Source organism: Chlorocebus sabaeus, chromosome 16 (assembly GCF_047675955.1).
Source record: "Chlorocebus sabaeus isolate Y175 chromosome 16, mChlSab1.0.hap1, whole genome shotgun sequence".
Classification (NCBI taxonomy): Eukaryota; Metazoa; Chordata; class Mammalia; order Primates; family Cercopithecidae; genus Chlorocebus; species Chlorocebus sabaeus.
This window is the reverse complement of record NC_132919.1, coordinates 5,268,603-5,296,459: the sequence shown is the minus strand read 5'-3', so window position 1 is coordinate 5,296,459 and position 27,857 is coordinate 5,268,603. Positions and strand designations below refer to the sequence as shown.

The window sequence follows — 27,857 nt, the reverse complement described above, 5'->3', positions numbered from 1 at the left end:
CGCTCAGCAGGAGCAGTAGAACAAGGACATTGACTGGTGACTGACATTTCCTCTGATGAGACAAAGGCAGCATTTCTACTAAGAGCACCAAATGTGAAGGCACAGAGATAGGAATCATGAAACGGGGCGAGGAAAGAGAAGGCAGCCAACTATGGGGAACCATGGAGTGTCTAAAGAAGAGTGGTGAGGCTGGGCGCGGTGGCTCACGTCTGGAATCCCAGCACTTCGGGAGGCCGAGGCGTGCAGATCACTTGAGGTCAGGGGTTTGAGACCAGCCTGACCAACATGGTGAAACCCCGTTTCTACTAAAAATGCAAAAATTAGCCAGGCGTGGTGGCAGGCGCCTATAATCCCAGCTACTTGGGAGGCTAAGTAAGGCAGGAGAATCGCTTGAACCTGGGAGGTGGAGGTTGCAGTGAGCTGAGATCGTGCCACTGCATTGCAGCCTGGGCGACAGAGCGAGACTCAGCCTCAGAAAAAGAAAAAAAAGAAAAAGAAAAAGTGCGGTGAGAGGAGACGGCGGAGCAGCTCAGGGCGGCTCCTTCATGGCTCCACCTCGGGAACTTTGCATTGTTTTGCAAGGAGCAATGGAGACAGTGTTGAAGGTGTCTGAGTGGACAGAGAGTGGTTTGGGCTGTGCTTTAGGTAGATGAGCCTGGCAGCAGCATGTGAGGCAAATCGGTGTGAGGAGATGGTGAGATGATCAAAGCAAGAGGGAAGGGCCTTTCCTTTCTGGGTGTCCTGATGGAATTTAGGTGAGGGGTGGGTCACGCAGCCTGCCTGTGGTCTGGTGGCTAACGTGAGCGCCTCCCTCCCAGCCCTGCCTTCGCAGGCAGTAGTTTTCCCTGTTTCTGGTCCGCCCTCCTCCAGCTGGGCCTTCTTCCCCTGACCTTGCTGATGCTTGGTGACCACCTCTGAATGTCACAATCCACTTTGTTAGGCTCACAGTGCAGGCTGCATTTGCCCTGGTGGGTCCAGTTTCCCCAACACACTGTGTAGTGCTGACCAGTGTTTGGGGTCGGCTCCATTCCTCGCTTTCTCCCGAAACAGATGTCAATGCCCATCGTGTCATCCCGAGGAGACATGGAGAGCGTCCGCCGCTGCCTGGCTCACAGCCTCTTCATGAGCACCGCCGAGCTTCAGCCAGATGGCACCTATGCCACCACGGACACCCACCAGCCGGTGGCCATCCACCCGTCATCCGTCCTCTTCCACTGCAAGCCGGCCTGCGTCGTGTACACCGAGCTGCTCTACACCAACAAGTGCTACATGCGGGACCTCTGCGTCGTGGATGCAGAGTGGCTGTACGAGGCTGCCCCTGAATACTTTAGGAGGAAGCTGAGAACCACCAGAAACTGAGCCGCCCCAGGATGCCAGGATGCCACCAGAATCGCTGGTCCCTGGGAGCTTGGACTCCAGTCGTCCTCACAGCAGCCTTCCAGGGTGGCACTTAGAGAAGCCTTGGAGTCAGCTGAGCGTGCCTGACTTCCAGGGGCTTGAAAGCATCTTTGCTTCACCTCCTAGGACTGACCCATGTAGACATGGACATATCATTTGTACCTGGAAGCTTCAGAATTATGCTTCTGGTTCTTACTGGGTGACTTTGACTTAATTAACACCTGAGCCTCAGTTTTCTCATCTGCCAAATGGGAGCAATAATAATCCTTATAAAATTGGGTTCATAAAGTTTAGAGAAAATGAATGGAAGGTACCCAGAACTATGCCTGGAGCACGCCACACATACAGGGAGTTGGGAGCCATTAGGCTGAATGTTGCTGCTTTCCACATGATGTGAATTAGGTACAGCAACATCCCAAGTTCTTGTGACTGAGGGCGATTTTCTGGAAGGGCCACAGGAAGTTGCGGAGCTTGGATGTTGCCCTTGGTTCTTGTTTAATGTCCATCTGTATGCAGTTTTAAAATAGAAAACACAACTGACTTCTGTAGAAGTTTCCAGAGGGAGGTGCTGTTATCTCGTACCTCCTGGGATGGTGATCCCTACTGAACACTTATGTCTGGAGGTGGACCACTCTGTGTCTGTCTCCAAGCAGAGACCAGTAAAGGAGCCTCCTGGTCCTCGGTACGTGACCCTGTTGGTGCGTGACCCTGTCAGTGCTTTCAGGAGACATGTAAGCTTCCCGGGTGAAGGCTGATTTAAACCTTCTGAATCCTGTCACACATAGACGTGGGAAACTGGCCTTTCAGTGTTTTGTGCCATGAGGAGTGAGTCTGTACCATTTCAGCTGTTTCTTTTTGGGCAGAGCCCCTGGTCAGAGGTGGTGGGGGTGGGGAGGGGAGAGGGGTACATAGAACCCAGAGAACGTTGGCTTATGCCAGAGACCACACCACATCTGGGCTTGCATTCTTGTATCTTTCTCGGTGTGTGGGCGGAGGGCGGTTTAGTGAAGACTGGAAGGCCTGCTGGAGAAATTCGAAAAGAGCTGGAGCTGTAGCACTTACTCTTGCATCTCATTAATGTGCTATGATATTTTTTCCTTCTTCGTAGGGACTTGGGGACAGTCTGGCTTTGCTGCTTTCTAACTGCTAGGCACCTCCCTCTAAGCCTCATTGTCAGAGGGAATTGGAGGTCTCCACAGTCTCTTCCTGTTCTGACATTCCGAGCAGAGAACAGGCACTCACTGTTCCTCTTAGCCATTTAATTATCAGAAGCCAGTAATCTTTCCCCAGACAATGTTCTGTCCTAGAAGTCGTCGAGCTTTGGCTCTTGTGTTGTGCTTACTTGGTCCAAATACATCTGTGGGTGTTTTGTCATTTCTTACTGAATGAATCGTAGTTATAACCAGGGACCAAACTGCCCAAGAGGCTCTTCAGAGATCACGGACGGTCTCTTTCTGGGAGCTGTGGCCTGAGGGAACAGGCCCCATCCCAGGGTCCCATCTGTCCGGAGTTGGGGATGTCAAGTCCAGCTGAGTCTCTATTTCCAACGCTAGCCACGGTCCTGCGCAGTCAAGCTCTCAGTGTTTAGGGCTCTGTCAGAAATGGTTCTATGTGGGCGAAATAAGATCTGACAGCTCCTAGATACCTTATCTTACTGAATTCTTGAACTTTGAACCAGTTCTTCCACTTACTGACTTGTTACCGTGGCTGACTTTCTGAAAAGTTTCCCACGGTTTTCTTTGTTTTGTTTTTTTTGTTGTTGTTTTTTTGCAGTAGGGGATTAGGATGTTTCGTCCTACTTGGTAAGAAAAAGTACTGTATTTTTAATAAATCATTCACAGTGCTGGTAAAAAAAAAAAGAAAAAGAAAAAAAAGAAAATTGTGGAGTGGCTGGGCGTGGCGGCTCACACCCATAATCCCAGCACTTTGGGAGGCCGAGGCGGGCAGATCACCTCACGCCTGTAATCCCAGCATTGGGATGGGAGGCCAAGGTGGGTGGACTGCTTGAGAAGTTCAAGACCAGCCTGGCCAACATGGCAAAACCCCGTCTCTACGAAAAATACAAAACTTAGCTGGGTGTGGTGGCACACGCCTGTAATCCCAGCTACCCAGGAGGCTGAGGCACAAGAATTGCTTGAACTTGGGAGGCAGAGTTTGCAGTGAGCCAAGATTGCGCCACTGCACTCCAGCCTGGCCGACAGTGCGAGACTGCCTCAGAAAAAAAAGAAAAAACTTAGGGTAATTTATGTCCAGCTTAAGTACCTGAACAGTTTCCAGAAATGTGTATTTTTTTTTTCTGAGAGGCAAAGGATGTAAACAGCTTCTAAGTAGCTTTAATGTTTCTGTACAGAAATATGTTTATCACTGTAACATTGTGGTAGAGTTTTAATACAGTATTTAGTTTTTTATTGGGCTTTTTAAAAAAGTTAACTTTTAACATAGCTGCTCAGGGATTAAATCAGATTGGAAAACCCATTCTGACTCCATATATTACTACAAAGAAATACATCGTTGTTTCTATTGAACTGCAAGGAATAGTACACTTTACACTTAAGAAAGTTAAATGTTTCACAGTAACATTGCAATATAACCTTCAGCTACTCTTTTTCAGTTGGTAAAATCTGATGGTATGATACCTCTTTGCCAACCTACGAAACCCATATCTGGAAGAGTCACCAGCTCCCGTGAGCAGCTTCATGTAAATAGATGCACTCCAAGCAGATTGCATGCCTCAGGTGTTTGTCTTCTAGTAATCATGGAGTATGCAACACCCAGAGTAACACGACAAGGGGCAGGACTGCAAACAGCAGGTCCTGCTACAAACCCTTAATGCTGCATTGCTGCCAGTTGTAAAGAGATGCCTGAATGGAGGCGAGTTTTGCCCTGTGGGTAAAACTGATGAAGTACTGTACTGTCATATATAAATCCACTAAATCCAGCTACCAGGAACTGCCTGGAACTATGGTCATGCATTTTTTTTTTTTCTTTAAAGACCAGTGTGATAGCAGGCCATGCATCTGAGATACGATATTCCTTGGTAACTAGAGGGAGGAAAAAAAAATCAAATAGGTTCAGGCGTATGTTGTATTTTGAGAGTCTGGTTTTATCTGAACAGAAATAACTCTACAGAAAGCTCCTGTAAATAATGCTCAAATTTGCACTCGACGATCAAATCCATTAAAAATGAATCTTGTATATGATGTGTATGGCTTGTTTCTTGGGTCTCTTTTCCATTATTCATAGAAAATTATTTAGAAAATATTAAGTGTTAGTCTTATCATGAGTTAGTAAGACATACCTTCTTAGTAGCTTGTATGTCCTGTACATCCTGGGAAGCTAGGATTGTTGGTTCTTAATCTAAATCTGAACCCCATCTCTGGGTTATATGAATTTAGTGGAGCAGCTCACACAACTCAGGGAAACACCTTTACCAGTAAAAGATATGACCAAGGACACAGATGGAGATGAGCAGGGTGGGGAATGGAGAAGAAGCTCCGAGCTTCCATGCCCTCCCTGGGCCACCACCCTCCAGGAACCTCCATGTATTCAGCTATCAGAGGCTCTCCAAACCCTGTCCTTGGGTTTTTATGGAAGCTTCTGGACATATCTAAATGATACAAGCCGGCTTCTTGTCCCCAGAAAAATGATGTTGCATTAGAACTTGGATGCAGGGTCGGAGGTGCAGAGAGGGAAGGTCACAGAAATTACTCATGGATCCTGCCCTTCAGGATGTCACAGTCTGGTTGGGTTTAACCTGGTTAAAACCAGCAATGCCGGGAGGTTTCTGTTAAAAAGAGAAGGAAGCACAGGGGCTGCGTGCGCACAAGCATGAGTTCCGAGCCGATGGAAAAAAGGAGGTTCTAGAGGGCCTCTTTCAGGAAACCCTGACTTTTTCCTTTGCTCTTACAACAATCAGCACAGAAGAGTTCTGTGACCAAAGGTTTGGGTTTTTTCCCTCCACACTAAGCAGCAGACACCAGCTGGGTGTCCTCCAATTCAATCCCAACATTATCTACCTGGAGATAGTGTCAGATCCCATGAGACAGTGTCAGATCCCATAGGTTGAGGGCTCAGTCCCCAAGATCGCCCCCACCTTCAGACAGCAATGGCAAGTCTGGGCCTCTGAAACTTCCGACCAGCCCGCTTCAAATTGGGGTTCCCACGACCCCCTTCTTTGGGTTGTATTAACTCACTGGAGCAGCTCACAGAACTCAGGGAAACACTTTTACCGGTTTCATATAAAGGATATTACCAAGGATACAGATGAGGAGATGAGCAGGGTGGACAGTGGGGAAGAAGCTCCAAGCTTCCTTGCTGTCCCTGGGCCACCACCCTCCAGGAACCTCCAGGTATTCAGCTATCGGAGGCTCTGCAAACCCTGTCCTCATGGGTTTTTATGGCAGCTTCTGGACATCAGCATCCCTTCCCCCAGGGTATAGGGTGGGACCTTCTCTGGGAAGGGACTTAAGACCCATAATCAGAAATGTGGGAGATTAGAGTCCTGCATTGGGGCGGGTGAAAGGAGGGCAGGAGAAGGGGAGAGAGGCTGTTTCCTGAGGCCTAACACACCCGACATTATCATAGAACGCTGTAACAAGGGCTATGGGAGTTAGGACCCAGGAACTGGGGATGAAAACCAATAAATACATAATATCATAACACCACAGCCGCCTAGAGGAAAGTGACCGTGTAAGGGGCGGGTGAGAGCTGGGGAAAGACAAGAGTGCATTCCACGCAGCCCAAAAGCCTGGCGTGCCTTGAAAACAGTAGGTGGAAGCGGCCACTAGAGAATTAAACAGCTTCAGACAGCGGACTCAGGCCAGCACAGCAAGAAGGCTCCGGAAACCGGATTCGAGGCTTCCCGGGCTGCACCGGAGGTCTCCAGCAGAGGGCGGGATTCCGCCAGCTGGCCTTAGGTCCTCAGTGCGCCGGCGCGGGAAGCGCTTCCGGGCAAGGGCGGGGCTTCCGGCGGCGCGCTAGGTCGCGGGGCATCTGGGCCTGGGTTGTCCTTTGCATCCGCACGTGTTCGCAGTGGATTCCGCGATGCTACCTCTGCTGCGCTGCGTGCCCCGTGTGCTGGGCTCCGCCGTCCCCAGCCTCCGCGCTGCCGCGCCCGCCTCGCCTTTCCGGCAGCTCCTGACGCCGGGGCCCCGGCTGTGCGCCCGGCCCTTCGGGCTGCTCAGCGTGCGCGCAGGTTCCGAGCGGCGGCCGGGCCTCCTGCGGCCTCGAGGACCCTGCGCCTGTGGCTGTGGCTGCGGCTTGCTGCACACTGAAGGTGAGGTTCGCGCACGCGGGCCAGGGGTGTGGTTTGCGGTTCACGGAGGGAAAAAGACCAGGAGTGGGGCCTGCTACCGACCTCCGAGGTCTGGGATATTTTTCCATTGATTGGCAACCAGCGGGTTAAACCCACGTGTGATCATATTCCCCCCACCTCCCCTATCCACCAGTTTCATTTTTTGTTAGTAGGGGATGAATAAAATTAAATACTAGAGGGTACCTTTATCCTTAGTCTTATTCTCTCGAAAGTGGACCTTTGGGAAAGCCCAAGGTCGTGTTTGAAAATAGCATACGATATAACTATCGTTTGGCAAGTGGAAGAGGATGATCGGAAATTCTTCTGCTTTATAGTGGAAAGTGGTAATGCGTTCATTGTTGGAAATCACTTTTCCAGCATCAGGCTCAGCTTCCCACTAATATTATGGTATTTTTACAGATAAGGAAACTGAGGCTTCTAGAGTAACCGTAATAGCAGAGAGATTAGAAATAGTCCAGGTTGGCTCAAGCCTTAATCCCAGCACTTTGGGAGGCCGAGACGGGCGGATCACGAGGTCAGGAGATCAAGACCATCCTGGCTAACACGGTGAAACCCCGTCTCTACTAAAAAATACAAAAAACTAGCCGGGCGAGGTGGCGGGCCCCTGTAGTCCCAGCTACTCGGGAGGCTGAGGCAGGAGAATAGCGTAAACCCGGGAGACGGAGCTTGCAGTGAGCTGAGATCTGGCCACTGCACTCCAGCCTGGGCCACAGAGCGAGACTCCGTCTCAAAAAAAGAATAGTCGGCCGGGCGCGGTGGCTCAAGCCTGTAATCCCAGCACTTTGGGAGGCCGAGACGGGCGGATCACGAGGTCAGGAGATCGAGACCATCCTGGCGAACACGGTGAAACCCCGTCTCTACTAAAAAATACAAAAAAACTAGCCGGGCGAGGCGGCGGGCGCCTGTAGTCCCAGCTACTCGGGAGGCTGAGGCAGGAGAATGGCGGGAACCCGGGAGGCGGAGCTTGCAGTGAGCTGCGATCCGGCCACTGCACTCCAGCCTGGGCGACAGAGCGAGACTCCGTCTCAAAAAAAAAAAAAAAAAAAAAAAAAAAAAAAGAAATAGTCCAGGTTTCTGGCCGCGATAACCAGGGTAATAGTTTTATGTTTTAGACTAACTGGCTCTCATTTTTATGTATATGGATTTCTTTTCTAGGAGACAAAGCTTTTGTTGATTTCCTAAATGATGAAATTAAGGAGGAAAGAAAAATCCAGAAGCATAAAACCCTCCCTAAGATGTCTGGAGGTTGGGAGCTGGAACTGAATGGGACAGAAGCGAAATTAATGCGGAAAGTTGCCGGGGAAAAGTAAGTACTGGTCTGGGGATCCCAGGGCACCGACTCCCTTAACCCTGCAAGACCCGTCCTGGGTCATCCCTGGAAGAGCCTTGAGTTCAGGTGTGGATAAATGGTTTTCAAGAGAGTGAAGGATTCATTTGGACAGCTTCATAAGGTCCAGGCAGTCCATTCACTGAACAAAATTTGCTGTGAGCTGGTTACTAAGGAGACAAAAATGTAGCGCAAAAAAGTACTGACAGAATCAGTTTGATCTCTGATTTACAGCCCTGATACAGTAGCACCCTGCTCTCTCTAATGTTTAGCATAGGTGAAAATGCAAGGTATGTAACTTATATGTAACAGGATGGGGTTCCACTGTAGTAAGGGCTGCCATCAGAGGCGGGGAGTTTGTGACCTAAGTCAGGTGCCCCACCTTCTCCTAAACTGTTAGTGTTTATACTTTTCTGCATCATAGTCATCCATAGTCTCATTACACAGGTAAACATTTGGCATCTTCCAGATTTTTAAATTGAGGCTGGGCACGGAGGCTTGTGCCCGTAATCCCAACACTTTGGGAGGCAGAGACGGCAGATCATGAGGTCAGGAGATGGAGAACATCCTGGCTAACACTGAAACCCTGTCTCTACTAAAAATTAACGGTGTGGTGGCAAGCGCCTGTAGTCCCAGCTACTCAGGAGGCTGAGGCAGGAGAATCGCTTGAACCTGGGAGACAGAGGTTGCAGTGAGCCGAGATGGCGCCACTGCACTCCGGCCTGAGGGACAGAGCAAGACTCCATTTCAAAAAAATAATAAGTAAATAAATAAATTAAGTTGAATTTTCTTTATAATTGACCTTATGATGTATATATAATTTTTTTAAATCACAGTTTTAATGTGATTTAATTTATATGGCATAAAATTTACCCATTTATTGAAGTTTATTAAATTAAGTGGTTCGTAGTCCTCACAGAATTATGCAGCGGTTACCACTACCTAATTCTAGAACATTGTTGTCAATCCCCAAACAATACCTATTAGCAGTCACTCATTATTCCTCCCTCTAGCCACCCCAGGTAATCACTAAGCTACTTTCTCTATGGATTGCCTCTTTCGGACATTTCATATAAATGGAGTCATACAATTTGTAGCTTCCTCCCCACCCCACGGAGTCTTGCCGTCACCCAGGATAGAGAGCAGTGGCACAATCTTGGCTCACTGCAGCCTCTGCCTCCCGGGTTCGGACAATTCTCCTGCCTCAGCCTCCTGAGTAGCTGAGATTACAGGCATGCGTCCGGTTAATTTTTGTATTTTCAGTAGAGACGGGGTTTCGCCATGTTGGCCAGGCTGGTCTCAAACTCCTGACCTCGTGATCCGCCCTCCTTGGTCTCCCAGAGTGCCGCGATTACAGGTGTGAGCCACCCTGCCCAGCCTGTTTACATTTTTAATTGTTGGGTTGTAAGAGTTCTTTAGTTTTGACCGGGCACGGTGGCTCACGCCTTTAATCCCAGCACTTTGGGAGGCCGAGGCAGGTGGATCACAAGGTCAGGAGATCGAGACCATCCTGGGTAATGCAGTGAAACCCCGTCTCTACTAAAAATACAAAAAATTAGCCAGGTGTAGTGGCGGGCGCCTGTAGTCCCAGCTACTCGGGAGGCTGAGGCACAATGGCGTGAAGCCCAGAGGCAGAGGTTGCAGTGAGCCGAGATCACATCGCTGCACTCCAGCGTGGGTGACAGAGCGAGACTCCGTCTCAAAAAAAAAAAAAAAGAGTTCTTTAGTTTTTCTGGGTACAATGATCTTATCAAATTAATGATTTGCAAGTATTGTTCCCCATCTTGTGGGTTTTCTTTTCACTTTCTTTGTAATGTCCTCTGACACAAAAGTTTTTGATTTTGAGGATGTTCAGTTTACCTATTTTTTTGGTCGCTTGTGCTTTTTTTTTTTTTTACTTCTAATTCACCAAGTGCAACCTGTGCTTTTTTAGTGTCACGTCTAAGAAACCACTGCCTCGCCCAAGGTTGTAAAGATTTATGCCTTAATTTTTTCAAAGAGTTTTCTAGTTTTAGCTCTTAGTTGAGGTCTGTGATTCATTTTGAGTATGATGTGAAGTAGGGTCCCAATTCTCTTGGCTATTGTGTAGTGTGATTTTTCCCTACACAGGTCAATTGTGTCTTCTGTAATCTCACCTAAAAACCATTTATTTGCACAAGGTTTTCATAGCTGTTTGGGGGCCATTAAAAATAATGCTCTGACGAACATCATTCCATTTCTGTGCCCAGGAGCTTGGTCAGCACAGTTGGAATCAGACAGATTGTGTCAACCTCAGACTGCCTCTGTTACTATGGAAAGGTGACTTCCTGGCAAAGCAGCTAGTTAGCACAAGTCGAGGGGGCGGCACTTCATGGAACTTGTATGGAACGGTGCCTGCCAGAGTTGCATAGTCCAGCGGTTCTGGTTCTAAACTTTATCTCCCAGGAATTTTGACTCAAACTTTGGGACATGATTTGTCAGGTGTGGATTCTTGCACCTTAAAATTGTCGCTAGTTGGTGTCTCTGGCCTGCTTTGTGATGATAAAACTTCCCACAAGTACTCTGAAGGATGACTGTCTACTACAGCCTTTTTTTCTTTGTGAGGCATCCCCTTCCCGAGGCCAGGGTTGCTCTCCGTGTTTAACAGATGCAACCCTCCATTGTTCCTTCTTCCTTTCCTTGCAGGGCAAATTTTCTTAAGGGAAAAGGCTCTTAAAGGGGCTTCTGTTCCATCTCACCAGCCTCCCAGGTCCTTACTTTTACCAAGGGTTCCTTGGAAAGACCAGGGTGGGCAGTGTCAGCTGGCTGTGGCCATGAGATGCCCAGTCAACACATGGCAGTGAGCCCTGGGGTAATGGCCCTGTTGGGAGTAACCCATGCATGACTTGTTTGGCTGAGATAAACTGAGGCCAGCTGTGGCTTCCAGCAGCTGGTACATGGTAGGCACACTTGAGACCTGCTGAATCACTCAGGACTGGATGTAGGCACCAGCCTTGTTTGAAGTTCTGCATAGAATTCAGCCAGCTAGGATAGAGACATTGTTTCAGTACACCTTTGTAACTGTAGCAGACCTCCATGTTTGTGTGTTAACCTACTCAGTTAAAATGATGCCTTTGTTATGTTTTCTCTTGCCCTTTTAGAATCACTGTCACTTTCAACATTAACAACAGCATCCCACCAACATTTGATGGTGAGGAGGAACCCACGCAAGGGCAGAAGGTTGAAGAACAGGAGGTAAGCTTAACACTATGATCAGCTTTTACCTCCATTCTGACAGGCTGTCCCTGGGACTTAAAGAAGGAGTGTTTTTCTTTGCTCTTTCAAAAAAAAAAAAATTTTTTTTCCTCTAAGGCCAGGCGCGTGGCTCACGCCTGAATCCCAGCACTTTGGGAGGGCAAGGTAGAAAGATCCCTTGAGGCCAGGAGGACCAGCCTGAGTAACATGGCAAGACCCTGCCTCTACGAAAGTTTAAAAAAAAAAAATTAGCTGGGCATGGTGGCACGACTGTGGTTCCAGCTATGCAGGAGGCTGAGGCAGGAGGACTCAGTGGTTTCTGGCCAGCTTTAACAGGACTGTGGCCCTCTTCCTTTTCCCAGGGGCAAAATACGTTGCTGTCTGCTAGCTCAGGCTTAGTAGTTTGGCTAGAAAGGAAACGAAATGTTCTCAGCCTTTCCCATGATAGGGAGTTTTGTTGTTTTTGAGAGAAGGTCTTGCTCCATTGCCCAGGCTGGAGTGCAATGGCACGATCTCTGCCCACTGCAGCTTCCACCTCCCACGTTCAAGCGATTCCCCTACCTCAGCCTCCCCAGTAGCTGGGATTACAGACATGTGCCACCACACCTGGTTAATTTTTGTATTTTTAGTAGAGACAGGGTTTCACCGTGGTTGCCAGGCTGGCCTCAAACTCCTGACCTCAAGTGATCCAGCCACCTTGGCCTCCCAAAGTGCTGGGATTACAGGCGTGAGCCACCACGCCCGGCCTATGGGGAGATTTTTTATATTGGAGGTTATCATTTGGTGTGTTTGCATGTGTGGAATGTTCCTAACATATCAGTCACAAGCTGGTAATACACAACAGCCATTTAACCAAGATAAGAATGCCAGGGGCAGGCTAGGTGTGGTGGCTCAAGCCTGTAATCCCAGCACTTTGGGAGTCCGAGATGGGCAGATCACAAGGTCAAGAGATCGAGACCATCCTGGCCAGCATGGTGAAACCCCATCTCTACTAAAAATACAAAACTTAGTTGGGTGTGGTGGCAGGCGCCTATGGTCCCAGCTACTCAGGAGGCTGAGGCAGGAGAATTGCTTGAACCCGGGAGGCGGAGGTTGCGATGAGCCGAGATCACACCACCGCACTCCAGCCTGGCAACAGAGCAACACTCTGCCTCGAAGAAAAAAAAAAAAAGAATGCCAGGGGCATAAGAGACTTTAACTGGATCATGCCTACTCTTCAGACATTTTAGGAAGTGCTGTGCCCAGCCTGGTAACCAGCCAGTACGAGGGCCACAGAGTCCCTAGACCTTCTGCCCAAAAGCCGTCAGTACAGTGTTGGGTCATGACCTGGTGTGGATGGCACAGCTCTCTGGTGTGCTTCTTTCCCAGCAACCCCAACTAGCATCTCCCTGACATTGGACCCAGTCTGCTCCCAGAGCTCCACATCAGAGGAAAAGCTGCTGCTGGTACTCAGCCATAAGGATGGCCAGGTTCCCCAGCCTTTGACCCTGGTCCCTTATGAAGACTCCTGGAACAGTCAAGCTGGAATCTTGAAACTTTAGGAAAGCTTTGCAGTGTATGGGTGGAGGAAAAGGCTTGGAATGTTAAGGAACTGATATAAACTCAGTTAATTGGCACATAGCTGAGGCGGCTAGTATCCAGATTTCTTAATTGAAAATCCAGTGTGTTACTTAAACAAGCAGGGTGCCAACAGAAGTGAGATCAAGCTCTTCATTTGGGAATAGTATGGCATAAGACTATTAAAATGGCTACATAACATCCTAATGGTGGCTCTGAGACACTCTGAACAGAGATCCTTGATCCAGGCATCCATCTCCTTCCAGCAGTGGCATGTACTGACTTCTTGTTTTCCCAGCCTGAACTGACATCAACTCCCAATTTCGTGGTTGAAGTTATAAAGAATGATGGCAAGAAGGCCCTTGTGTTGGACTGTCATTATCCAGAGGATGAGGTATGCAGGATGGAGTGCTAGCCCCTTGGCACCCCTGGGGAGCACAGCGTGTCCCTTGGGAACTTCCTGTCCCTTTTAGCATAAATTTAAAGACTTTCTAGCTTAGACCAGCCCAGCAGGGGGAGAGGGGAGAGGGGAGGGGAGTGTGGGAAGAGGGTTAAAACCTGATCAGTTTCATGCTGTCAGTGGCCCCCTTTCTTCACATTAGTCTGGCTTATCCTGGAGAACCCTTCAGTTTCCCCAAATATTGTTTCTTCTCAGGTTGGACAAGAAGACGAGGCTGAGAGTGACATCTTCTCTATCAGGGAAGTTAGCTTTCAGTCCAGTGGCGAGTCTGAATGGAAGGATACTAATTACACACTCAACACAGATTCCTTGGACTGGGTGAGTGCTTGATAAGATGGGGGAACCTTTTGGGCCTTGGAAGGAAGGGTCCTAGTTCAAGGGGAGAAACAAACATTTTAATGTTCACTACAGATTTTTTTTTTTTTTTAACTAGTAAATGTTGTTCTTTGCAGGCCTTATATGACCACCTGATGGATTTCCTTGCGGACCGAGGGGTGGACAACACTTTTGCAGATGAGTTGGTGGAGCTCAGCACAGCCCTGGAGCACCAGGAGTACATTAGTTTTCTTGAAGACCTCAAGAGTTTTGTCAAGAGCCAGTAGAGCAGACAGACGCTGAAAGCCTTAGTTTCACGGCAGGCTCTGGCCAGTGAACAAGTCCTACTCTGAAGCTAGACATGTGCTTTGAAATGATTATCGTCCTAATATCATGGGGAAAAACACCAAATTTAAATTATATGTTTTGCGCTCTCATTTATTATCATTTTTCCTGTACAAATCTATTATTTCTAGATTTTTGTATAACATGATAGACATAAAATTGGTTTATCTCCTCCAAAGCAGTGTATCTATTCTATTCCTCCCGCTTCAACCTGCGTCACAAAAGACCAAGAACAGAGATGTCGGAAAAGTTTTTTTTCCTTCAGGATCGGTTAAAAGTTTCAATACAAAATAAGTTATAAATAAAAGGCTAGTATGTACAAGGCTCCTCAGGGAGTGCGTTGTCTTCAACCTGTAGAATGATGTGAGTCCACGCTGGCTCTAGAGGATCACAGCCCAGGTATCACAGGCCTAGGTTTAAACAGGAGAAGAATTAGCTTAAATTGTATTCTAGTCATGAAAGATACCTGATACATCGTTAAAAGTTGTAATCAATGAGAATGCTACACATTAGATGAGGTCTCCTGAGTCCAGTTTGAATTAGTTCAGTCGTGTAGTTTGTCATGAAGGCCACCGACGACTGCCCCTCTTTGGCTTTGCTGGACCTCTGTCCTGCAGCCTTCAAACAACTGTCCTGGAAACCGTCAGCATCAACAGTCTTCAAGCTAAGATCAGATCCTGCAGATGAACCAATGAAACATCCTCACCTCAGGAAACTACTGACCACAAAGATTGTATTCAAACTCTTGGTAGCTTGGAGCTTTTAGAGCCCAGCAGGAAGATGAGACTCCAAGTCTACACAAGATTGAAGCAGGTACGTATCACAGGGGAGGTACCAACCATGCATGATCAGTACGGGCAGAAAACATGTCTTCCCTTGATCTGTAATATGATCAGTAAGCACCTGAGTGTAAAACTGGCTCCCGACTCCTTGGTGGCTCTGCCCCTCCACTATGCTGAGGAATCGTCTGTCCTTAACCCATTTATGCCAGAGGTTGCAAATTTTTTTGTGTGAAAAATCAGACCTTGGCGATGACCTTGAGCAGTAGGGGATCCGTAACTCCCCCAGGCTTAGCGTTCCACTAACAAAACAGTAGGCATAAACAGGTTACCCTTGTTTCTTACCACTTTCACAGGTAATATATTTGGCTTTCTCTAAAAGACACTATAACCCTGCTAATAGGTGGTTTAGCATATTCTATCCCATGACCACCACCTGAGCACGGTCACATCCAAAATATTCCTAAGTCTTGTAATATAGTGCCATCTTCTGTAACCCATCCCTATTTTCCATCACATCCTCAGCCATCTGTGCTGAGCTTCCCCACATCCTGGCTTCACTGGATTCTAACACAATGGTCTTTGAGTCCCCCTTAAGTGAAAACCAAAGGTCTAGTGGAACTAGAGCATTCCAAATGTCTACCTTTCCAAATGTTGAACTCGGAACCTACAGAATACAATTTTGTCTTTCCCCCTCCTGTTTCTTGTTTTTTGTTTTTTTGAGGCTCAATCTCGCTGTCACCCAGGCTGGAGTGCAATGGTGCCATCTCAGCTCACTGCAACCTCCACCTCCTGAGCTCAAGCCATCCTCCCACTTCAGCCTCCCGAGTAGCTGGGGTACAGGTGCGAGCCACCAGGCCCAGCTAATTTTTGTATTTTTAGTAGAGACCAGGTTTCACCATGTTGACCAGGCTGGTCTTGAATTCCTGGCCTCAAGTGATCCACCCACCTCAGCCTTCCTAAGTGCTGGGATTACAGGTGTGAACCACTGCGCCTGGCTGTGTTTCTCATGTTTGCTGTGAACCCCGCCTCCCCTCACCCCTCACTTACCCAACAATGGTCTCCCTGCCTGCCCCAGAGCCAGCACTGACAACTATGATCTCCAAGACTGCTACACAGCACACACCTTCCAAACCTCACCTCCCACTTAGCTTCACTGCTGCTCTGAGCCACAGGACACTGACGGTTAGGTGAGTGGATAACTGGGGTCCATAATTATATGCTGAGCTGAAGCTGTACACTTGGCAATTAGGCAATCTTCCGCTTACCCTTTAATTGTCCTTCTCGTCCACCCGCCAGCATTTGGTCTTTCACACTCAAGGGGACTTTCATACTTGAGGAGCTGTAGACGCCAGCTCTGCTACCATTATAATCTGTGTAGATGACTCACTGTTCACCTTACTAAGAAGCCAAAGCCAGCTGACCTGTGCCCTCTTCAACTCTCCTCCCTCCACCTTAACTCATCTGTACAAACATATTAAGCACGTATTTATTAATATATGCCAAGCGCTGGGAGTAGAAATAAATACGGGCCATGCCCTCAAGGACAGACATGAGCAGGTAACTGCAACACTGTTATGGATGACACGGCATGAGGTATGGTGGAAGCCCAAGGAGAGACTGGCCAATTCCCCTCTGCCAGCCCTCATTAGGTTTGTCGAAAATGGTAACACAGTCTCCAAAGGAACGGGCTTCTCAGGCTGGCCAATTCTTTTTTTGTTTGGTTTTTGTTTTTTGAGATGGAGTTTCGCTCTTGTTGCCCAGGCTGGAGGGCAGTGGTGTAATCTCCGCTCACTGCAACCTCTGCTTCCCGGGTTCAAGCGATTCTCCTGCCTCAGCCTCCCGAGTAGCTGGGATTACAGGCGTGTGCCACCACACCTAATTTTTTTGTATTTTTAGTAGAGACAGGGTTTCATCATATTGGCCAGGCTGGTCTTGAACTCCTGACCTCAGATGGTCTGCCTGCCTCAGCCTCCCAAAGTGTGGGGATTACAGGCGTGAGTCACCGCACTTGGCCACCAATTCTGTTTTTGAGAGAGTCTCACTCTGTGTCCCAGGCTGGAGTACAGCGGCACAATCTCAGCTCACTGCAACCTCCGCATCCTGGGTTCAAGCAATTCTCCTGCCCCAGCCTCCCGAGTAGCTAGGATTACAGGCACCCACCGCCATGCCCAGCTAAGTTTTGTATTTTTAGTACAGATGGGGTTTCACCATGTTGGCCAGGCTGGTCTTCAACTCCTGACCTCAGGTGATCTGCCCACCTCAGCCTCCCAAAGTGCTGGGATTATAGGTGTGAGCCACCGTGCCTGGCTGAGACTGGCCAATTCCTTGTGAGGAATCAGGTGAATGAAGTACATGGCATATTGTAGTGCTCAATAAATATCTGTGCAAATGATGCTTAAATGTAGTGGGAGGAGTCAAAGGCATTCAGACAGAACAGCATGAACAACAGCACAGAGGCCTGAAAGCACTGCATATTTGAGCATCTGCAACCAGTACCGGAGAGCTGGAACAGAAGGGGACATATGCCTGTAGTCAACAGGAAGTAGTGAGGTGTTTTATTTAAACTTTCACCTGCTGTGTCTCTTTCCACATAAGCTGATGGAAAATGGCTTCCTTCCACCAAGGTCAGAGCCTGGAGCAGGAAACAGCAGGGGCACTGGAAGCACAAAGACCTGGGGTCTAACACCAGCTCTATCGCTTATTAGTAGTAAAATTTTGGCCAGATGACATCACTTCTTTGAATCTGTTTCCTATTCCTAACAGGAACTATCTTCTCCCTCATGAACCTAATGCTCCAGCGAAGTAGAACAAGATGCTCTTTGTATACACTCCAGTTTCTGCTTCTCTGCCTTGTTCCTCTATGTGGGGATCTTCCACTTAAGCTCTACCCCCACAGCTCGCCAGATCTCCATGTCTGTCCAGATCAATTCCACGCTTCAAGGCCAAGTTAAATGCCTCCTCCAGGAAGGTGTCACCATAAAGGAGATCACCCTCCTCTGAACTCCCATAAGCCCTCCCTCTACAGCTCTCCAGGGTACTGCCTGTTTATTCTGTTCTCTTATTATCAACCCAAGGCTTGAGCTCCGTGAGAGATGTGTATTTCTCAATTTTAATGAGTCCTCAATTCATTGTTTTTTTAATGAATGAGTAGAATTAAATACCTATGGAAGAAACCTGATAAAGGTGAAATGGCTGTTACTAGGCAATGTTGTTTATAATAAAAATGACCCCTGTAGGTTACCTGCATTTGGAATGAGAGGGCCATGAGGGAACTCTAAACACCCAGTAGAAGGCCATGGCTATGAACTTCCTGAAGTATAGTGTGCTCCTAATCCCAAGGCTCCCCCTGCCTGGGATCTAAAAGCAATAAGTTTTATGTGTGTTTGTATGATATATATATACACACATGTACACATATATATACATATATAGATTACATGGATTATGAGAGATACTGGTTCCTATAGCACGCTTCTAAGACAGGTGGTTCCCATACCCGCTTGTGTTCCCAGCCCTCACACCTCAGTTGTCACTCAGGCTAGCGACTAGCCCTTGGACCCCTGTGAAAATTCCACTGACAGACAAACCTAAGGCTGCCCTGCTATACTTTCTGCCCTGTTTCCTTCTGCAAAAGTGATGCCAGCATGGCCTATTTGGGTCTTATGACTATGAAATGACCAGCTGAATCCAAAACCACTGTGCTGATCTATCAGGAGAAGGTGTGGAGCCACACGTCCTAACTCCCAGACCAATCCTCTTGCCATGATCCTATGCTGCCTCTTCCCTTCTGACTGGCCTTTGAGTCAAAATGACTTGTTACCTTCACTTTTCTATGAAGTAAATTCCTCAGATAATAAACTGCATTAAACATTTACCTGTTTCTAGGTCATTATTTCTATCAAGGTAGGAATAAAACCAACCACAGGCCCCTCTTACCACAGACTGGGTCCCAGGAGAGGCTTACCAGACAGCTCATGAGAAGACTGGATTTTTCTTCTGTTCCTCCAGTGACTGAAAATTCAGGTGTGTGGGGACAGTGTGCACTGTGCTCATTTATACTACCCTCTAAACAGGCACGAAGCTTCTGCTCTGTCAACTCAGAAGACTAAAAAATAAAAAAGTTCAACCTCCTCTCAGTGACTTGATAGCCAACAGATGGAAAATCCTCATTCCTCATGCCAACCAATAGAACTGTGGCTCACTCTGACAGCTTGATTCCTTGGAGCCTTAAAGACACTCTTGGGCCCATGACTGTGCCAAGATCTCTTAACCAATCTCCATTTAACTGCCTCTCCATATTAACCAATGCCCTCTACTGCTGTAAAACACACTGATGGCCACTCATGGCAGAAAGAACACTCAGAGGCTGTAGGCTACTTTCCAGCCTCCCTCTGCCTCTGCCCCCACCAGCTGAGTGCATCCTTACCAACAACTAGCAGTGTATGCTCCCAGGTCTGCTTGAGTTACTTGAACTTGCTACTGTAACTCAGTAACGCTAATTACTTATTATGTAAATCAATAATACAAGGGAATAACCATGAAGTTTTATTTTTATAATAAGTGGAAAGTTTAGGAAACACTCAAAAAGATGAGCTGCTTAAAAAAAATAAAAATAAAAAAAGAAAGAAAGAGCTATAGAATTAGGTAAAAGATGGGGGAGAAAAATTCCAAAGTTGCATACTCAGCTTCTTGATGCACTTTACAGAATTAAAATCGTAAACTCTGGACTATGTATTATAAGAGTTGTTTATGTAAAAAAGGTGACTCGGCCAGGCACAGTGGCTCATGTCTGTAATCCCAAGACTTCGGGAGGCCGAGGCGGGCGGATCACTTGAGGTCAGCAGTTCGAGACCAGCGTGACCAACATGGTGAAACCCCATCTCTACTAAAAATACAAAAATCAGCCAGGTGTTGTGGCGTGTGCCTGTAATCCCAGCTACTCAGGAGGCTGAGACAGGAGATTCGCTTGAACTCGGGAGGCGGAGGTTGCAGTGAGCAGAGATCTCACCACTGCACTCCAGCCTGGGTGACAGAGTGAGATTCTGTCTCAAATAAAATAAAAAATAAAACAGGTGACTCAGCTCTCCAATCAGCAGGGCCCCACTCAAAGGCTGGCAAGTAAATTTATGTTTTTGAAACTTACCATAAAACATTTTATTTTTATAATTTGCCTCTTTAATCAATTGCTCAATTAACTGGCAAACTTGCAGTCCCCATCATGCCAGATAAAAGGGCTCTTTCTGTATTTTAAGATTACTGAAGGCCGGGCACAGTGACTGATGCCTGTAATCCCGGCACTTTGGGAGGCTGACGCAGGTGGATCACAAGGTCAGGAGTTCGAGACCAGCCTGGCCAAGATGGTGAAACCCCATCTCTACTAAAAATAAAAATAAAAATAAATTAGCCGGGCGTGGTGGCAGGCACCTGTAATCCCAGCTACTTGAGAGGCTGAGGCAGGAGAATGACTTGAATCCGCAAGGCGGAGGTTGCAGTGAGCCGAAATCATGCCACTGTACTCCAGCCCAGGTGACAGAGTGAGACTGTTTCCAAAAAAAAAAAAAAAAGATTACTAAAGCTTAAATTCTGAATTAGGTATGTCTTCATATATAGAAAATTTTTATGAAACGTCAGATACAGGCGTTTCCAATCCCAAGCTGAGGTCTCCATAAAAACCTTAAGCAGTGGTGGCTCTCCAGGGCCCTAAAGGCCCTGATGTGTACTGTTTGCCAATTTTCATGCCATAGATATTCTCACCATGGCCGATTTGAAGCTACCAATGTGACACCACTGAACATAAAACTGGGAAGAAATATGCACAATGGGCTCCGAGCCAGCACTGGAGGATCTTCAAGAAAGTAGATCCGTGTGGGAAAAAGTATCATGAAATCTGTGTGTGGAACACTCACATGAGATGGGATGGACAGGCCACACTGACACACCACCACACCGCTCGTGATTCTCAGGTTGTACCTAGAAGCAGAATTAGGATCCCAGAGCATCATGGCCACCAGAACTGGATTGCCAAACCTTTTCAGGCAACAAATCTCAGGGGAGATTCCACTCACCTTGGAGTGGGGAATGGGAACGAATAATGCTGAAAAGGTTTTCAAAACTCTTACTTTGTACATACAGGACAGACGAGTGGGTTTGCCTCCCACTCAGCCAGCATGATGCTGAGACACTTTTCATCAAACTGCAAGCTCTTCTCATACTCGCGGATGATGGACTGCTCTGCAAGGCAAAGGCAGTTGGAGTGCTTCACCGTGCTTCAGCTTGCCCTGTATTTAATTCTAAGCTTCACTGCCAAAGGCTTCCTTCACACAAGGGAAAGATTTGGGCAAAACCACAATAGCCATCACTGGTTTTTACTGCTCTCTCAGGCTGCCTTCATCTTGCTAGATCCCTCTCCCTCCTCTCTGTCCCCTTTTTGTGAGCATAAGAGGTAAAGTAGGCTGAGGACCAAGGAGACAATCTTCACACACATCTCCAGAGGTCATAGGAGCACAGATAGGGAATGACAGGGTCCCACAGGCAACTAAGGAAAGCTGACAAAGAGAACTGATTGCTGGCCAGACGAGGTGGCTCACGCCTGTAATCCCAGCACTTTGGGAGGCTGAGGCAGGCTTGAGGTCAGGAGTTCGAAACCAGCCTGGCCAACATGGTGAAACCCCAGCTCTACTAAAAAATACAAAAAATTAGCCCAGCATGTGGTGCATGCCTGGAATCCCAGCTACTTGGGAGGCTGAGGCAGGAGAATCACTTGAACCCGGGAGGCAGAGGTTGCAGTGAGCCGAGATTGCGCCACTGCACTCCAGCCTGAGCGACAGAGCAAGACTCTGTGTCAAAAAAAAAAAAAAAGGGAGAACTGATTTCTGATGCCAGGACGACCCTGCTGAGTCAAAAGAGATCTGCTTTCCAAGTATGTCCACATACTTGGAATCTGTGTTGTTCAGAATCTGTGTGCTCATTCACTCAGCAAACATACAACAGTACCTAGTATGTGCTAGTCACAGGGGCACAAAGATGAAAAAGACCGTCCTGCCCTTATTGAGCTCACAGTCTAGACGTTAGGGAAGGGGTCAGAACACTACAGTCATGCTTGTTTGTTGATGTGGTGTCTATAACGGCTTCTCCACTAGAACGGCGGAGTTGAGGAGTTGTGCCAGAGACCACATGGTCTGTAAAGTCTGAAGTATTTGCTATCTGGTTCTTCACAAAAAGTCTGCCAGCTTCTGCTTTAGAATGTTCCTATGGCTGAGGACGGCACAACACAGTAAATCTCTGTCACTTCAGATTTATTAAATGTGCCGCAAAATAAACATTTGGTGAGGCTTATGTTTCACCACTAAGAAAGGTTTTGTAGGTAGGGGGAAGGGAAAATAAATTAAAAAAAGATGATAACTTAAGTAATTTACAGCCTAACTGGAGTCAACAGCAACAGTCATTAACAACTAACACTTGCATGGCACTTATGTGTCAAATGCTATCGTAAGTCCCTTACATATATTAACTTCTTCACTATTACTATCCTTATTTCAAAGGTGAAGAAACTGAGGCACAGGGAAATTAAGTGCTTTGGTCAGTGCCACACAAATTAAAGTGGTATAGCCAAGTGAATCTTAGAGGTATGACTCAAGGGTTTGTGCTCTTGCCTCACCATAACAATAGCTGTTGATTACTGAAAGCTCTCTATACACCAGGCAATGCACTAAGTCTTCTACACATGTTATTTAAGCCCTACAATAAACTTATGAGGTATAATCTCCATTTTACAGGCATAAAAATGAAGCCTAAGGCTGGGGGCCATGCATCATGTCTGTAATCCCAACACTTTGGGAGGCTGAAGTAGGAGGATGGTTTGAGTCCAGGTGTTTGAGACCAGCCTAGGCAACATAGTGAGACCCCGTCTCTACAAAAAATAAAAAAAAAATTAGGCTAGGCATGTTGGCTCATGCCTGTAATCTCAAAACTTTGAAAGGCTGAGGTGGGGGGATCACTTGAGACCAGGGAGGAGTTCGAGACCAGCCTGGGCAACATAGTGAGACCTTGTCTCTACAAAAAATTAAAAAATTAGCTAGGCATGGTGGTGCACACCTGCGGTCCCAGCTACTCGGGAGGCTGAGATGGGAGGATCGGTTGAGCCTAGGAAGATGAAGCCACAGTGAGCCATGATCATACCACTGCACTCCAGTCTGGGCAACAGAGCAAGAACGCGTCTCAAAAACATAAATACATAAATAATTTTTTGTCTTGTTTGTATCATCTTTAGCAAAAAAAAAAAAAGTTAATAAAAAAAAATTAGCCAGGGGTGGTGGCACACGTCTGTGATCCCAGCTATTCAGAAGGCTGAGGTGGGAAGATCACTTGAGCCCAGGAGGTCAAGGCTGCAGTGGGCTGTGATCACACCACTGCATTCCAGCTTGGGCAGCGACCGTGTCTCAAAAAAAAAAAAAAAAAGAAAGAAAAAAACACAAGGCCTAATCAAATCAGGGCTACATAGAAAAAATGACTTAACTATATAAAGAACAAAATTATGCTCTCTACACAGTGCTATGGACACCTCCCTCAAGGAGTGGATGCTCACAGGCCCTGGGGAGTTAAGAGAAAATGTGGCACTTGAAATGAATAGGGCAAGGGATCGGACCACGCACTGTCACTGTATCCTGTAAAGTGGCAGGTTTACTTTTTATTTATTTATTTATTATTATTATTTTTTTGAGATGGAGTCTTGCTCTGGCGCCCAGGCTGGAGTGCAATGGCACGATCTCGGCTCACTGCAAGCTCTGCCTCACAGGTTCACGCCGTTCTCCTGCCTCAGCCTCCCAAGTAGCTGGGACTACAGGCGCCCACCACCACGCCTGGCTAATTTTTTGTATTTTTAGTAGAGACGGGGTTTCACCATGTTAGCCAGGATGGTCTTGATCTCCTGACCTTGTGACCTGCCCGCCTTGGCCTCCCAAAGTGCTGGGATTACAGGCGTGAGCCACCGCGCCCGGCCTATTTTTTTTTTTTTTAAGAGACAGGATCTCACTCTGTCAGCCAGGCTGGAGTGAGGTGGTACGATTATAGCTCACTGTAACCTTAAACTCTTGGGTTCAAGTGATCATCCTGCCTAAGCCTTCTGGATGAGGGAGGCTACAAGTATGTGCTACCACACCCAGCTAAGTTTTTTATTTTTTACTTTTGTAGAGATAGGGTCTTGTTATGTTGCCCATGACGGTCTTCAACTGGCCTCAAGCAATACTCCTGCCTAAGCCTCTCAAAGTGCTGGGATTACAGGCATAAGCCACCACCCTCAGTAACTATTAACCCATTAATAGAGAGGCAGGATGGTAGAAGAAACACGAGAACTGGATTCACACAGCTGATTTTGCTTCCCATCTCCTCCACTTACTAGCTGTATGACCCGCATGAGAACTCCACCTTCTGTTCTACTACTACTATCTTACAGGGCAGTCACATGGAGAAAACAGCATCATTAAATGAGAAGTTCTTAGCACAAAGCCTAGCACCCTGGAGACCCTTATTATTGGGAAGCTAGACAGCCAAGATGTCAGAGTACAAAAAGAGCCTTTTGGACACTTGATCGATAGAGGTAGACAAAGGGGACTTATGAACTAATCCTGATTGGAGGAAAAGTCACAGCAGTTGAGAAGCTAAATACAGGTAAGGAAGGACTACTCCTAGGGCTTACCTTGGTCGATCAGCTCCTGTTGAATTTCCTCCAGCACAGCCATGTCTATCAGCTCCTCCAACTGGAAGAGAAGGGGGAGGCATCAGAAGTTTGAAGTATTAATCACCAACCAAGCCCCGCGATGATTCATACTTGGAGGCTGGCTTGAAGAACCCAGATTTGCTGGACAGAATCAGTCCAGTCCTCCTGCACAATACACTGACAGTGGGGTAATGCTGTCACGCTGACACGTCATCAACAAATGATCCAACTACCCAGTGACAAAATAATGGTACCCACTTTTGGAGAGACGATATAGGGTAGGAGTTAGGTACATATTCTTCCAAGGCTATGTAACCACAGGAAAAGTTCCTAGTCTCTGCAAATCTCAGTTTTGGCCTCTGTAAAGTGGGAATAAAATCTATCTAAGAGGGTTACTGTGAGTACTAATTGTGGTAATATAAGGCAAACATTGGTGTATCGTAGGACACATAGAAGCCACTGAATAATGCATCGTTATTACACAGTGTGTTGATGGTTTCAAACAGTTGCCCGCATTTTCTTACATAATCCTTACAATGCTGAAAACATGATCTTCTCATTTTATAAATGTGAAAACTAAACCTCAAAGAGGCAGAGTGAAGTTAAGAGTCAATAGCCAAACCAGGATTCGAATTCTGGAACTCCTGACTTCGAATCCAGTGCTCTTCCTGATACACTATAAATGGTATCCTTTCCACACATGGCTCCCAACGCTGGCTGAGATTAGAATCTGAAAGTTTCTGGAGAACTTTTTAGAAAGAGATTCCTGAGGTGGGCAGATCACTTGAGGTCAGGTGTTCAAGACCAGCCTGGCCAACATGGTGAAACCCCATCCCTGCTAAAAACAGAAAAAAAAATAGCCGGGCATGGTGGCACACACCTGTAATCCCAGCTACTTGGGAGGCTGAGGCAGGAAAATCGTTTGAACCCAGGAGGTGGAGGCTGTAGTGAGCCGAGATCTTGCCACTGCACTCCAGCCTGGGCGAGACAGCAAGACAAAAAAAAAAAAAGAGAGACAGAGAGAAAGAAAGAGATTCCTAGCCTATGCCTACTAAATCATAATTTCCAAGGGTGGAGGCAAGAAATGAAATTTCTTTCTTTTTAGTTTCATAAATGATGATGTTGCAGTGATGAGCAGATCTATGGTCTGGTATTTCAGAACAATTCATCTAGACAAGTCTAACATTAAGGGTAGAAAAGCCTGGGTTAAAGGCTGTTGAATTCTAGGCCGGGCGCAGAGGCTCACGCCTGCAATCCCAGCACTTTTGGAGGCGGAAGCAGGTGGATCACGAGGTCAGGAGATCGAGACCATCCTGGCTAACACAGTGAAACTCCGTCTCTACTGAAAATACAAAAAATTAGCCGGGCGTGGTGGCAGGCGCCTGTAGTCCCAGCTACTCGGGAGGCTGAGGCAGGAGAATGGCGTGAACCAGGGAGGCGAAGCTTGCAGTGTGCCCAGATAGCGCCATTGCACTCCAGCCTGGGCGCCAGAGTGAGACTCCATCTCACACACAAAAAAAAGGCTGTTGAATTCTAAATGGGGGTAGGGGAATGGTGGGTTTAGAGGACTCGAGTAAACAAGTAAAAAAGGACAGTAGCCGTTCTTGGTGGAGTCCTCCTGAAAACACATAGCCCAGCCTGACCTGAGCCAAGTCTTCTGCACAATTCTCCCTTGACTGCAAAGCATTCCACTCTTCTTCCATCACCTCTTGCACTAGAAAGGTGTTCTGAGCATTCCCTGGCCCACCGCTTCCAGCCTGGCGGTACCTGTTTAGGAGCCGGTCCCGGCTGTTTCTCATTCTCTCCAGGCATCTCTGGGAAAAAAGAGCAAGATGGGGAGGAAAAAAAAAACCATTTCTACTTTTAAAAAACACTCTTACAGTAGTTGGGAAAACATTAAAGAAAGTTTATAGACACAAAACTTCAATGATAATACTAACTAGTGTTACTTTTGCACATTCCTCTGTAGAGATACATAAAATTACAATGCTTTGTGCATGTATTTACATATAACCGTATTTTTTATTCTAGCTTGCCAGTTTCCTTAATGGTTGTGTGCATAATCTCTCGGCATCCAATGTCCTATTACAGAACATTTATATTCCTTCCAAATTCTTACTACTCTAGATATGTCTGGGTCACAGCCTTCCTGCACAGCAGTGTTTCTGAACTCAGGGAGGTTCTGTCCCCCAAGGAACATCTGGCAATGCTTGGAGACATTTTTGGTTGTCACAATTCTAGTTATAGGACTGTTAGCATCTAGTAGGTAGAGGTCCGAGATGTGGCTTAAACAGCCCTCCACAACATGTAAGTATCTCCCTCAAAATGTCCATTGTCAAGGCTGAGAAACTCTGCTATATCTGCTATCTTTCTTGCGTCGGGTTACTTTCTTGGACATTACTTACTAGCAACCACACTGTGTTCAGAAGAGGCCAGAACTGAAGTGGAGCGCTCTTCTAAGCCTCGGTTTACTACTCTCTAGAATAGAAATCATCTCTATCTCACAAGACGAACGTAGGCAAAGTGCCTCTCTCGGTGGCCACCTCCGCAGCAACAGTAGATAGTGTTACTGCAGAGGTGCAAAGGGTGATGTCATGACCACACCTTTTTTTTTTTTTTTTTTTTGAGACGGAATCTCGCTCTGTCGCCCAGGCTGGAGTGCAGTGGCCGGATCTCAGCTCACTGCAAGCTCTGCCTCCCGGGTTCACGCCATTCTCCTGCCTCAGCCTCCCGAGTAGCTGGGACTACAGGCGCCCGCCACCTCGCCCGGCTAGTTTTTTGTATTTTTTAGTAGAGACGGGGTTTCACCGTGTTAGCCAGGATGGTCGCGATCTCCTGACCTCGTGATCCGCCCGTCTCGGCCTCCCAAAGTGCTGGGATTACAGGCGTGAGCCACCGTGCCCGGCCAATGACCACACTTTAAATTCAAAACAAAACCGAATCCAAAAACAAGGCTTTCTAGGACTGGGCCGACCCGGGCTAATCCCACACTCTACAGTCAGGAGGCCTGGGTTTGAGGTCCGCTTCCACAGACCAGGAGCGCTCCGGCACCTGCTCCACCGAGCAGGGCTAAGGCGAAGGCAGGGAAGACGGCGGTCGCCAGGACAGACTGGGATAGAGACCACGGCGCAAACCCCACACCCACCTGCCGGAAAGTCTCTTTCCAAGGCGGCGAGCCCACCAATTTGTACAAGGAGCGGCGGGGGGACCTCAATGACTCCGCCATCTCCTCTCCGCGGGAGACAAGGCCGCAAGCCCCGCCCCCTGACGGCGCGCACAGACCCCTGGGAGTTGTAGTTTCCGCGTGCAGACTGCTCTTGGATCGCAGGGTATTCTGGGAAGTGTTGTATTACCGGCCGGCCCCACGTGGAAACAGATTTAGGCATCCAAGCGAAATGTGTGAGGCCAGCCCAACCTGCATTCAGGGAGGT

General features: G+C 47.4%; 3 protein-coding genes across 10 annotated transcripts in view; 2 read left to right on the top strand and 1 right to left on the bottom strand.

Annotated features, from left to right (window-relative positions):
* DHX33 (DEAH-box helicase 33) overlaps positions 1-4,593 on the top strand; it is a 28,719-nt gene extending 24,126 nt beyond the window's left edge. For both annotated transcript variants that reach the window (XM_037987399.2, XM_037987400.2), the window contains one exon: positions 1,051-4,593. In XM_037987399.2, the coding sequence (XP_037843327.1) occupies positions 1,051-1,359 (309 nt within the window). In that variant the 3' untranslated portion in view covers positions 1,360-4,593. The remainder of the gene's footprint in view (positions 1-1,050) is intronic.
* A 1,739-nt stretch (positions 4,594-6,332) lies between these two features.
* C1QBP (complement C1q binding protein) lies at positions 6,333-14,107 on the top strand. Its single transcript, XM_008010015.3, has 6 exons — positions 6,333-6,673; positions 7,868-8,018; positions 11,159-11,252; positions 13,108-13,203; positions 13,465-13,587; positions 13,722-14,107. Exons 1-6 carry the CDS (start codon positions 6,442-6,444, stop codon positions 13,869-13,871), a joined length of 846 nt encoding a protein of 281 aa, XP_008008206.2. The 5' UTR covers positions 6,333-6,441; the 3' UTR covers positions 13,872-14,107.
* On the bottom strand, positions 14,002-27,700 carry RPAIN (RPA interacting protein). Of its 7 annotated transcripts, XM_008010016.3 has the most exons (7): positions 27,572-27,700; positions 26,070-26,240; positions 24,406-24,466; positions 20,831-20,942; positions 20,618-20,681; positions 18,676-18,816; positions 14,002-14,339 (listed from the first exon to the last, which is right to left on the bottom strand). In XM_008010016.3, exons 1-7 carry the CDS (start codon positions 27,650-27,652, stop codon positions 14,310-14,312), a joined length of 660 nt encoding a protein of 219 aa, XP_008008207.1. In that variant the 5' UTR covers positions 27,653-27,700; the 3' UTR covers positions 14,002-14,309. The 7 variants fall into 7 exon arrangements, 5 of the variants coding, with proteins under 5 accessions (XP_008008207.1, XP_008008208.1, XP_072860726.1 ...); XR_005236746.2 differs by lacking the exon at positions 20,831-20,942; XM_008010017.3 differs by lacking the exon at positions 18,676-18,816.
* Between the last annotated feature and the right edge of the window lie 157 nt (positions 27,701-27,857).